The 12,703-nt window shown below is 46.0% G+C and overlaps 1 protein-coding gene and 1 non-coding gene across 2 annotated transcripts in view; both read left to right on the top strand.

Annotated features, from left to right (window-relative positions):
* The window catches only part of sprt (PDZ domain-containing protein sprite), an 87,362-nt gene that overhangs the window by 27,987 nt on the left and 46,672 nt on the right, over positions 1-12,703 (top strand). Inside the window, exons 2-3 of the mRNA XM_025304469.1 lie at positions 7,923-8,056; positions 8,635-8,728. Coding sequence (XP_025160254.1) covers positions 7,977-8,056; positions 8,635-8,728 — 174 coding nt within the window. The 5' untranslated portion in view covers positions 7,923-7,976. The remainder of the gene's footprint in view (positions 1-7,922; positions 8,057-8,634; positions 8,729-12,703) is intronic.
* Positions 7,286-7,358, top strand: TRNAV-UAC (transfer RNA valine (anticodon UAC)). The gene has a single exon. It is a non-coding gene; the product is annotated as a tRNA-Val (tRNA).

Raw genomic sequence — 12,703 nt, 5'->3', positions numbered from 1 at the left:
CGCTGGAATTTACATACGACTGCGTGCATTTATCATCGTAGACGCAACTTTCCGTTGCGGCTGCGAGATTAATCTTGGTCGTCCTGAAGAATAGCGAAGTACGGCTAACCGCTGCTAAACTTAATCCTTTAACATACGAGACACGCGTGCATCCGTAATCGTTAGTGTATGTCTACAACCTTGCTTTAAGAGGATGTAAGCTCTAAGCCGTAAGTGTTAAGTGACGTCATTTCCGTCTCTAAGACATTCCCGCGCAGTATTTAAGCTTTAGCCGTTAGATCTAAGCGAATTGCGCAAAACTCAATTCCTACGGCCTAGAGCATAGAGCTTAAAGCCGACATCTAATTTTCAGCGAATCAGCGAAGAGGATGTTTTGTCGTGTCAAAAAGAATACACCGTCGATCGTGGATATAACCTCGCACGCCGATATAACCTCCGATTTTGTACTCCATATATTTGTAAAAGATGCACATTCCACGAACACAACACCATTGTTAGCAGGAGGGCTTGATGTAAATCCATCTTGGTTATGTAGAAAGTAAAGAAACTGCGTGTTTACAAACGCATTATCACCAACCAAGTCCGAATAACCCTTCTCTCATTGGCTGATATACGTCACGTTTTACGCCTTACGTTTTATATTGTGGATTACCGTCTTTAAGGTTTATTTAACAGTTTTCAGCTTACAGCTTAGAGCTTACGGCTTAGGGATAAAATATTTTCTTAAAGCGAGGTTGTAGACATGCACTTACGCTCGGGAAGCTCCTTCCTGCTGCGACCTTCCTGCTGATTATGACACGATGGCGGCGATTCGAAAATTCAATCTTCCTAAATCAAACGAAACAGACGGGCAAAAATTTCCCTGGAGAACATTTCGCGGAATATGCGGATAAAATATTTTCCTCGGTAGTCATAAAGAGCAACGAGAGTGTTTTATTACGACTCGTCGTACGAATTTATATCATCGCGTGTTCGCCTTGCGAATTGTTCTCCGGACTCGGGTATCTTGGCCATTTTACTCATAGTTACGATACTTTTACTACATTAAAGCGTCGCTTTTAACGACAGCGTCGGAATGACAAAGGGAAGGCTGGAAGAATCAGAGAAAGAGAGAGAGAGAGAGAGAGAAGACAGGGAAAAGAGATCGAGTCGATGTCTCTGGCGTACACAATTTCCAACGGACAGACATCGCAATTGGGATCTGTGGCAGCCCGAAATCCCGAGAGATATGCATCGTCTGACGAAGTTTCGGCTTGGCAGGCGCATCGCCACGTCGAGCACCTGACGTACACAACTGCGGCCGTCATGGCCTCGTTACGGTTCGCAGCCGGTATAATAATCCACTATCCTCCTCGAGCACCCTTTACAACGTATCGTCGTGTGACGCGTGTTTACGCCCGTATAACGACGTAAATATTCCGCCAGTGCCGTCGGTATATCTATCGCGTGCGAGCTTATGCAGCAGCGCGCTTAGACTATTGCTCTCGCCGCGGCTGTAGTCAGCTACCGGAGCTTCCTTTTTATTGAAATTCCGACTTGATGAGGATTTACGTGTCTGATGTGCCAGAATGAGACGTGCGTAACATGCGCAAACGTTCGCCGTTATTCCCAGCGAGACGCGCCTCGAAGTGTTCCACGTGCGCGTACGCAGCTTCATTCCTCCATCACGCTGCACATAAACTCGCTTGTCTCGCTCGGAAAAGGCCGAAGGAAATCGAGAAAAGATACGAAGTCGCCGCGTCGTTATTAAACACTCGCCCGACTAGAAATTTATCCCATGGTCCTGATCAGGTTAACCTCATTTGGACATCAGGCCCCAATAAGGGTAGTAATATACTATCGGGTCCTAGTGAGTCATGTAACGCAGCATGGATATCAGGACCTTAGTAAGGATTCATAGTCAGGTCCTTATTGAGTTACCTTACGGAATCCTTATTACGTTTTTTCTTTCAAATTATGGCTCCTGATTACTCGCCACGGCTATATTGGATGATGACATTAGAAATAAGACACGTTGAAAATTCTTTCATGTCATTTCCAAATAAAAAGATATTTGCAATAATATTTTGAAATAATTTGAACTAATATTTCGGATCGCTTGAGCATACTTGTAAAATGTCTCGGAAAAGAAACATAAAATGAATATCATAAGATCATAAAGTATCACAAGATGACAAGATAAAGTAGTGTTAAAGAGAACATGTGTTAAAGTAGACATAAAGTAGTGTTAAAGAGAAGAGTTGCATGTCACGTTAATTTTACGAACTATTTATTGACTGCTAAAAAAGGATAGTTTCTGTAGCACTTTACAAATATATATTCAAGTGATCTGAAGTGTTTTTTCAACGCAAACATCTTTATATTTGGAAGTGACACCGAAAAATTGTTTTGTTAAAACTTGATAATGTAAATCATATTAGGTACAATGAATAAGATCCCGACAAGGACCTGATCAACTGAACTATATTATATCATACATTAGGTTGGTATATTAAGGTCCTAATGTGGACCCAATCATTATAACCTTCTAAAGGTCTTCCTTACTCATTTGTCGTTAGGACATTATAAGGACTGACTTACTTAGGATTACCTTTCATTCACCCTGTTAGGTCCTTATCAATGTTAGGTGAACCTGATGAAAAATTTCTAGTCGGGCGGCTGATGGAAAGCAATCCAAGGCTCAAGCGGGTTCTTCCCGAAAAGCCGCAAACGTCGAGCGGTTACTCGCTACGCGATCAACGGATAAACAGGACGATCTAAGTTTCCGCGAAGGAAGGCGAAGCACAGGAGCGCTCGCACGCAAGTTATTCGACGGACACGACTGCACGTCGATCGAAATTTTCACGGGACGTGTCGGGCCGCGTTCGAGCGGAGCGGGCGTGGTTGCTTGTCCACTCGCGGTCGCAACGCTATTATTTGATAGCAACGCGCGACGGCGTGAAATACGTCGCAGCCGGTTGATCAAACCCATAAAGCCGTACGTGTCGTCGATGTGTAACACACGGCCATTATCGTGTTTCTATTATGATGTTTCCCTCGGGCGTGTATTCTTGTCGTTATGCACGTGCGGGTCAAGGTCGACTCGTCTCGCTGGATGTACTCGCAATTAGTCTAGCAATTTTAGCGGCAGATAGAAACAGAGTAAGAGAGAAAGAGAGAGAGAGAGGCACACGCGACATCTATACACATGCACGACTACACAGGCACATAACGGTAACACGAGCGCGATGATCATGAGGAAACGCCGAGTAATTCCTGATAATATATGCGCGATACAGAGGAATAAATTAAAACAAATTGTACTGCCGCTATCGCGTAATGAACTTCGTTATATATCGCTCTGCATTTCAGCGAGTCGAATCGCGAAGCGGTGCGTGCACGGCCGATATCGGGGACATACTCGATTTCACATCGGCCATTGTCGAAGCTGCGCGATTTATTAATCTATTATCGCGCTGCATTCCGCCGTGTGACGTTAACGAATTACATTGTGTTACGTTATGCGCCGCCTCGCCGCGTCCCCGACGCGTGCGTCACTACGCTATTTTTTTTCCGTGCGAGGCTTCTCGCGCCTCGAGTGACGGACGGACAGACGCGCGATGACGCGGTGGAATCTGCTGAGGCTCGCGCCGCAGGAATTCTCTTTCTTTCCGGTAATTTTTTAATAATCGAGCATTCGAATCTCCCACGCGCGTGGAATCTCCGCCGTGGACTCTCCGCGATCGCGGCTCTTCGTTTGTCGAAGTGCCGCCTCGGCGCGGCGGGAATGGGAACGCCCGGGTGATTTTATCGCGAAGCTCATTTCAGCCGGATCTCGTTAGAAAGTACTTCACTGTATAATCTACCTCCCATCCCCCCTCCCCCCCCCCCGCGCATATATTTGCAACATTTAATATCCTAATTGCCTAAAGCCATGGACACTGCCTGACGTTTCCAAGGATGCAAACATTTTATTTCAGAGTCAGCTGTGCTGATTTTCTCCAAAACGAATCTCCCCAATGCACCTAGTTTCGTTTAATTGCATCTTCGTGCAATTCGCGCGAAGCCGTTTCCTATTGTTTCGCCTGATTCAACGACGCGAACCTTTCCGAGGGAGCGGGAAACTTGGCGGAATTCTTCACGGGACGCGCGTTGCGCGAAAAGCGCGGTCGACCCTGCGCGCACTTTTCACCTCTCAAACTCCGCGGTGCATCTGATTATGCGTCGACCGCAACGAGTCTCTCGAGCCGCGTTCACGCAATGCGTCGCGTGTTCGGGCTGGTGTATGAGCGTGCGTACACGTACACACGCACGCGGATCGCCGCCGTGGGCGGAGGAATGAACTTTCTCGCGCATAACTTATGCAAATTGGTCGGCCATTGTGCACGGTTGCTTAATACATTTACGAATATCACTCCTCGCAGTAAGGCCTTGTTCGGCGCGCTATACCCCCCGACGCGTCTCCTAATGGGCCGCGCTGCTGAGGGATTTTCCTTTACGGGTCGTCCAGTACGCGAAATTGTAATTCGCCTTGTGCGCAGCACATCGATACCTCCTCTCCTTCGTTTCCACCGTGGCTTCGTGGACAACGGAGAAGAGAGAGACGGATAAACCCACTCGAGGCTGTCAAAGTGTTGGCGAACTTGAGCGCGATCCGTTCTTTGTTTAACCACTTTAAGAACGTGGAAGGATGGTGCAGTTGAAGGAAGACTCGAAAACAGCGTAATTGCGAAAAAACGAAGAAAGCTCACTCTTTTTCTTGATGCTACCGCTTTTAAACGGCGTCAGATCAATTTCGCGGCGCATCGCGGCGATGTGATATCACGAGTTTCCCTTTCTTGCTCTTGAGAGTGTGATGAAACACTCTCACACATCAGCATTCGCTTCGTGAGAGAGAGAGAGAGAGAGAGAGAGAGAGAGAAGAGGGTCTCCAGTTCCACGAAATCTTTTATTACGTAAAATAGTCTCAGCTATTTTATCTCGTTATATTTATAAAAAAGTCGCGTAGCATTCCACGGTAAAACGGAATACAAAATTGCCCCGTGCCGCTTCTAATTAGGAAAATTTAATTAGTTTCCGTATCTCGAAGGGGTTTTAATGAGAGGAATTTATCTACCTTCGGTACCGAGATTTGCCGCGAGTTAATGGAAGCTAATTGTAGATTGGTAATAAGTGAAATTTTATAAATATGTGGGATTTCAAGCTAATCGCGGTTATCGTTGTTCCTGCGTTTTCCTCGCGGTCGCTTCGCCGGAGGCGAGGCTTTACCTCGCTCATGCCGAAGAAACGTCGGAACATCCGTTTTAATCGCGTCCCTTCGGATTCTGCGAGGATATCTCATTCCGCCGCGCGACAAAACTTTGTCCACGATGGAGGAGCATTTATTTTTACGAAGCGCGATATTAATAACGCCCGGCGCGCTGTGTATGTGTGTGTGTGTGTGAAGGCTTATGAATGATTCATACGGCTAGGCGCTCGAAATCCGGACGGATCGCGAAAGACGACTCCATCATAACTGTTTCACATCCCCCGACTATTTTCCGCGTCAAGTGTTCGCGCGCGTGAAATTATTAGGTGTGTGAATTAATTCGGTCCATCTGGCGGTCAATTGCTGTACTATATAATTTCCTAACCTCTAATCTCTGCAAAAGGCTTTATTTTTTAGTTTTGATATCTGGCAATAATATTCAATTGATAAAGGTTTGGGTTTGTAACAATAACATCGTGTTTATCTGATTCGAAAATGTCGAAATTCGTGCCAAAAAGCATCATTTCCGAGAAGTTCTCATTTTCTGTTTTCATTTGAAGAAAACAGCCGCTGAAGCTCATCGAATGCTCGTAGAAGCTTATGGTGAAAGTGCTCCCACCGATAAATCATGCAGAGAATGGTTTCGACGTTTCAAAAGTGATGATTTCAGTGTCGATGACAAACCAGGTCAGCCGAAGAAGTTCGAGGACGAGGAATTGCAGGCGCTAATCGAAGAAGATCCGTGTCGATCGCAACATGAGCGCAATTGTTGAATGTCGATCGATCAACAATTTCTGTGCGTTTGTCAGCCATGGGAAAGATTTACAAAGAAGGAAGATGGATGCCATACGAACTGAAAGAAAGAGACATCGAGAGACGAAAAGCCATGTTTGAGATCTTGCTTGCCAGGCAAAAAAGAAAAGGTTTTTTGCATCATATTGTGACCGGAGACGAAAAGTGGATATATTTCGATAATTCCAAACGAAGGAAATCCATTAGCGACCCAGGAAAACCATCCACATCGATACCAAAGCGAAATATTCACGGCAAGAAAGTAATGCTCTGTATATGGTGGGACCAGAAGAGTGTACTGTATCATGAACTATTAAAACAGAGCCAAACCATCACTGCCGAGCTTTACCAACAACAATTGATCCGTTTAAACAACGCATTGAAGAATAAGCGGCCGGAATATGCAAAGAGACACGACAAAGTGATCTTCCAGCACGATAACGCTCGGCCGTTGGAAAGATTGTGAAGGCCACCTTGGAAGCACTTGGCTGGGACGTTTTACCCCACCCGCCATATTCACCAGACATTGCTCCATCCGATTATCACTTGTTCAGATCGATGGCACACGGGCTTTCGGACCAGCACTCCAACAATTATGAAGAAATAGAGAAATGGCTCAGTGAATGGATCGCTTCGAAGGACGAGTCGTTTTTCCCTCACGGAATGCAACAACTGCCAGACAGATGGGAAAAAATAATAGCAAGCGATGGCAAATACTTTGATTAGTGTACTTTTTCATGTTTCTTTCATACTAAAGCCCTTTTTTGGAAGAAAAAAAACGGACCGAATTAATTCACACACACTCAATAGTGTTTTTATCATCCGTCCGCGCGCGGCGACGCGAGATGCGCGAACGCGCGTAAAATGACACGACGATGGGGGTCGTGTTACAAGGCACTTGGACGCGGCTTAACGCTGTTGTCCATCGCAGCCGATCGCGACGCGTGGGTTGCACACGCCCGGGGACCGCCCTGGCGCCTCTCTCGTCGTATTCGAGGCGAGCCTCGTATCGAGATCCAGGCGAGGCACGGAGTGGAGCTCGTGCAAATGGAGCGATCGAGGTCGTTAGATTGAAGATCGCTGCGTGGGTCGCGCGTTGCGAGCTCGTCCGTGAGCCGTGAGCAATCGAGCTCTCTCGACGCGGAGAGGACTCGAATATCCGCGCGATATCCTCTCGCATGTATCGGATCGATGCGTCTCACGTGTCGGCGATTCGCCGCGTCCGATCTGTAGTACTTGCTCGACGAACGCTGTGGTCGTCACAACGGTTCCGTGGTGTAGCGGTTATCACGTCTGCTTTACACGCAGAAGGTCGCCAGTTCGATCCCGGCCGGAACCATTTATTTTTTTTCTTTTACCTGTCTTCAACTTTTGGGCACGTGCGCGCTCAGGCCGTCGTCGTTTAGCGATAAGTGTAAACAGTCAGATATTTCATATTAGTGATAAGATGATAAGACTTCTCACACATGGTCGGAGATGTGTATATTTTATTTTGAAAATTAGCTCCGAAAACAATTCTTTTCGCGAACCCTAAATTTTCCATCGTCTATTCAGTTTAACAAAGGGAATAATGGATAATTTAAAGGATAAATTCTTGGTGGGGTAAAAAATTTACAATAAAAGTTATTATTACTATTAATTTAAATAAACACAAATAACAAGAATCAACAAGCAGATAAGAATCACCGTTACTATTACGATCATTGTTAAACACACTGGAACGACTTCCCATTTCGAGCGATTATTCGGCACTTTAACTTCGCAAAGTTAAGTCCCTCTCGATCCGTTGGAGTACGTCCATCTTTCACGCGAGTGGATCGAGTTCTCTGTTGCGAGAGAGAGAGAGAGAGAGAGAGAAGCACCGTGCCAGCTGATAGTGACACAACCGTTCTTCCGATTGCAGATGTCAACGTGACGTGGACCGATTGGGAAGAGCTGCGATGCCGTAGTCGTCGCTATGAGCGAGAGCCGGTGCTACGCGGATTCGCCCGTGCTCGTCGAACATCAGCCCTTCAACCGGATTGGGAAGGCGCTCAGGTACGATTATTATAAGTGTCGGCTGCATTTACTAGACTCACACGCCGCGCCGCCGACTCGCGACTTTAATCACCCGCGACAGGCCGGGCGCTGATCGCGCGTTGATTTATAGCTCGTAATTGAGGAGTACAATTCGAGAACGACCGCGCGCGCTCGTTGCTCGTTTCCGCGGCTCGTCGCAACGGCGATCAGGTCGAGGTAGAAGTGGGAGAATTCCGAAAGAAAAACATACGTGAGAAAGAGGACTTGGATGTGACGTTCCCGCACGCGTAACACGTAACGTAGCGCTTTAAGTCTGGACTCTTCGCGACTTGACCGCTCGACGATCCGCCGAGTCCGTCGTGCCGAAACCTTTTCGAAATCGTTAGCACCGCGGTCGGTATGCGATAGCGTCGTGAGAGGATGTCCGATCGGATTATCGATCGAATTATGGCCCTCGGCTAATCAGATTATATTGCGGAATCTCGGCTCGCCTTCGTGTCACGTAAACTGGGCTTAGACCTATAAGGCACCAAACACGGCCTGCCGCGCGCGCATGCCTCTTATCCGCCGGAGACACTAACGAGGGTTGATTTCAGGGGATCCAAGAAGAGCGTGCTATTCTATACGACCGACTGCGGGGACGAAAAAGAGGATCTGGGTCTCAAGCTTCAGCAGCGATCCGTCTCGTTGGTGAGTCTTGCGAATTTCTCCTGTATTAGAGTCACACTCGTGCTTGATTGTGAATGGTTAGGTTAGGTTAGGTTCTTGGTTAGGGCATGTGGCCTTGTATCGGTGTTTCGCCGGTATGGCCGGCGTGAATGTCCGGAGCCAATCTCCGGAGAATGAAAAGCGAAAAAAATCCGGGGTGAATCGTCTTTTCCGGAGATTCGTCGAAAACAGACGTTCCCCGCAATCTGGAAAAGAGCGTCGTCAACGTGTATACCAGATTTTATTTACAGTAGCTTCAGAATAATGGATCGGTGTTGATTTACTTTCGAAGTGTATATGATTGAGAAATATGATTCGTTAAATCCTCTCTCGATTTCTTCGCACGCAAACGAAAAGACTTTATGTTTTAGTGTTTTAGTCGACGTTGACGATATGACGAAAATTCAGGTGTATTAAGCCACCTAAGCCAAGTTATCAGAACACGATAAATTATATATGAAAATTATTTGCTGATTTTTCGCTATTTTTTGCTTTCAAACTTGACTTGGATAGTTTAGTGTACTTTGATTGATAAAATTCGACTTCTCTTCACTATATATTATTTTTTAATTTGTAGCTGTGATTTTAATATTAATGTCGCATCAGCACTCCGTATAGTTTGCAATCTCGGAGTTCGCAGCGACTCTTTCAGTTTCTTTACAAACTCGAGGAAGCAGCCGTGGCTTCCATTAAGCCTGGTGTGCTCTTACTGCATTATCCAGTACCGTCATTATTCAACGAGGACTTAATGGCGCGCTACATCAAAACAATGCAACACCAGCGTCGAATAAAAATCCCCGTATAAATTCAACGCGCGATATGAGATGCAAGGGGTTTATTAAAGTCTCTTTGCCTTCAGTTTTTCTAACGTGTGATTAGACGCGTGATACATGTCTTGACCCGAGACCGAAATTTCGTTTCCACGTTAATCCTCCAAATTCCGACGAATTGGGAAAAAGTGGGGAGAAAATAAAAATTTTTAATCGATCCACTTCGATTCGATCGTTCGGTCGATGTTTCTCTATAGAAAAAACAACTGGCAAATTTGTGTTGCGTCTACCTAAATTATATCGTGTGTAACTCGGCGGATAAAATATTGACGCAAATTGATCATTAGGCCGGAGAGAGTACATTATCGCTCGTATTCGCATGAATTATCATTTCGCTCGGTTCCTACCTTTCGCTCATGTCAATATTTTACCGCATATCGGACGTACTAAAGGGTCCTTGTACCTTCCGATCATCGTAGGTGGAAAATTACCGGTCGTTACGTCACGTGCCGCCGAAGCATTACAAGTAATCTCACTCGTCATTATTCGTATAGTTACAATCGTACGTAACGAACGTACGGAGACACTCGACGAATTATCGCTGATACTATCATTATCTCGTCATAATGCTTTCTCTCTCTCTCTCTCTCTCTCTCTTCCTCTTACGTCATTTTTTGCTTATCGTCATTTCAGCTTCGACGTCACGTTGTGTCGCAATCACGATCGATTGTATATACGACGGACGAGAGATGCATCCGATCCGAGGCCGCGCGGTCTTTATGACGCATCGATCGCCTAATCACTGCAGTCCTGGATTTACGGCATTCTGTCGCAATCTCTTTATATTATCTTTATATTGCCCGCGTAAAAGCGCCGAGAGTATACTCGTCGTAACACGTCGACGGCGACGCGAGCTACGAGGACTAATAAAAAACAGGACCAACTGCTTTTCGATCGATCGATGCAAGATATATTGGGTGAGTGCAAAAGTTCGTGCGGAGTTTGTGAGTAAAAGTGACACAGTGATTAGGCAAACAAAAATCTTTATTCAATCAATGATATATTCTCCATCATTTTCTATAATCTTTTCCCAACGTTCTGGCAGCATACGGATGCCTCGATCATAAAAACTGCGCGGTTTAGATTCGAAGAACGAAGAGACGCCGTTTTTTAAGGCCTCCAAAGAGTCAAAGTTTTTTCCATTTAAATAATTTTGCAATTACCGGAACAAGTGATAGTCAGATGGTGCGATATCAGGAGAATACGATGCGTTAAGACATCCCATTTCAGGCTCTTCAGTTTGCGCAGCGTCTTTTTCGAAACGTGTGGTCTGGCGTTGTCGTGATGAAAGACGACTCCCTTGCGATTTGACAAAATCGGACGTTTCTCTTTTACTTCTCGATTCAGATTGGTTAATTGGCGACAGTACTTGCCCGAATCAATCGTTTCGCCAGCGGGGAGAAGCTCGAAATAGATTATGCCCTTGCAATCCCACCAAACAGAGAGCATCACCTTCATCGGGTGCAAACTGGCCTTTGGCATTGCGTCAGCATGCTCACCTGATTGTTTCCATGTCCGTTTGCGCTGAACATTGTTGTAGAGGACCCATTTCTCATCGCCCGTCACTAGTCGATCCAAAAACGACTCGTTATTGAGCCGCCCGAGTAAAGAAACGGCTGCAGAAATTCGCTTGATTTTGTTCTTCTCGATCAGCAAATGGGGCACCCATATATCGAGCTTCAAATCGAATCCCATCTTTTTTAAACGCCGAAAAGCGGTTGATCGGTCAACGTTTAGTGCTGTAGCAACTTCTTCTGTTGAAATTCGCGGATTATTGAGCACTAAAGTACGCAAAACATCGTCATCAATGTCAGAAGGTCGACCAGAGCGTGGCTCGTCTCAAGGTTAAATTCTCCGCGCCGAAATTTAGCAAACCATTTTTCCACAGTTCATTTAGCTGGTGCTTCATCCTGATAAACATCCTGAATGTTTTTTACGGCTGCGGCAACGTTTATTCCCTTCCGAAACTCGTAAAGCATAACATGCCGTAAATGCACCTTATCGATACTCATTTTTAAAGTGATATTTCTCGAAGCAGTTTGTATGAAAACAAATGATTTTTTTTTAATAACAGCTGAAGACGTCACCTTTCCAACGTTATATCATATGTAGATGGAAGTATTAATGACAACACTTTACGACGCTTATAACTCCATCTATTGAAACTCCGCACGAACTTTTGCACTCACCCAATAGATTGAAAAGAGCGATATAATCTCGCGATTTAAGATCTCGTTACCGAGATTTTCAATTTTCACCAGCGTCTGCTCGCACGCAAACTTATTAGCGCGTTCTTCTCGAAAGCAACACACCCGCGGAAAGTGTCTCGGGCGCGAAGGTGAAACTTGGAAACCATCGCGATAGCACCCCTTCCATAAACACTCCCTGATTTCAAGAGTCCATAACTTTCCTCTTCGATAGTATCGCGATTGATAAATTCTCTATTACCTGTTATATCGGGGGTGGCGGCGACGGTGGCTGTATCGTTCGATTCTCCCGCGTCGAATCTTCATCATCGTGCTCGTCCTTATCTCTCGGCGTGTATTTCTCCTTATAAGTAGGCGCGCGCGTCCTTCCCCTCTCGTCCTCCGCGAAATCCTTGCGTCATTTTTACGTTCGCGAGGTTTTAACTTTTTCCGTCGAATCCTCATAACACGACTGTCGCGACTGCGCGGTCGTCTCGTCGCGATTGACAGCTCAATCTTCTAATCGCCGCTAAATTTTGCGAATCACCATAGCCGGATCCCGCACGGCTGAATCGTGAAACGTTCCACGGTACTGAGATACGCGCGGCCTGTTACTTTCCATTTCGATACTATCGCGCGCCGTAAATTCACAATCACCTGCAGTATCAGTCGTCTCGTCGGTCGTAACGTTCGGACACTTCCACGTAGACTCTTCATCATCGTCTTCGTTCCTCGTCATTATCCCTTACGTAGTATCCCGCGTTGATTTATGAATACTGGCGGATCTCGGCGGTCGGTCGGAGCGACGATATCAACGAACGACGACGATTCTGCCGAAGCGTTCCGTTCCGAAAGCAGAGATAGAGATTTCGCATCTGAGAGATTTCGTAACCCGGCCGGGGAGGATGGAAGAGTGAAAAATCACACGATACGTTTGACAC

The sequence above is a fragment of the Harpegnathos saltator genome, unplaced genomic scaffold (genome assembly GCF_003227715.2).
Source record: "Harpegnathos saltator strain DR-91 unplaced genomic scaffold, Hsal_v8.6 scaffold119, whole genome shotgun sequence".
Classification (NCBI taxonomy): Eukaryota; Metazoa; Arthropoda; class Insecta; order Hymenoptera; family Formicidae; genus Harpegnathos; species Harpegnathos saltator.
Note: the sequence above shows the minus strand (reverse complement) of the source record. Positions and strands in the feature narration are given on the sequence as shown.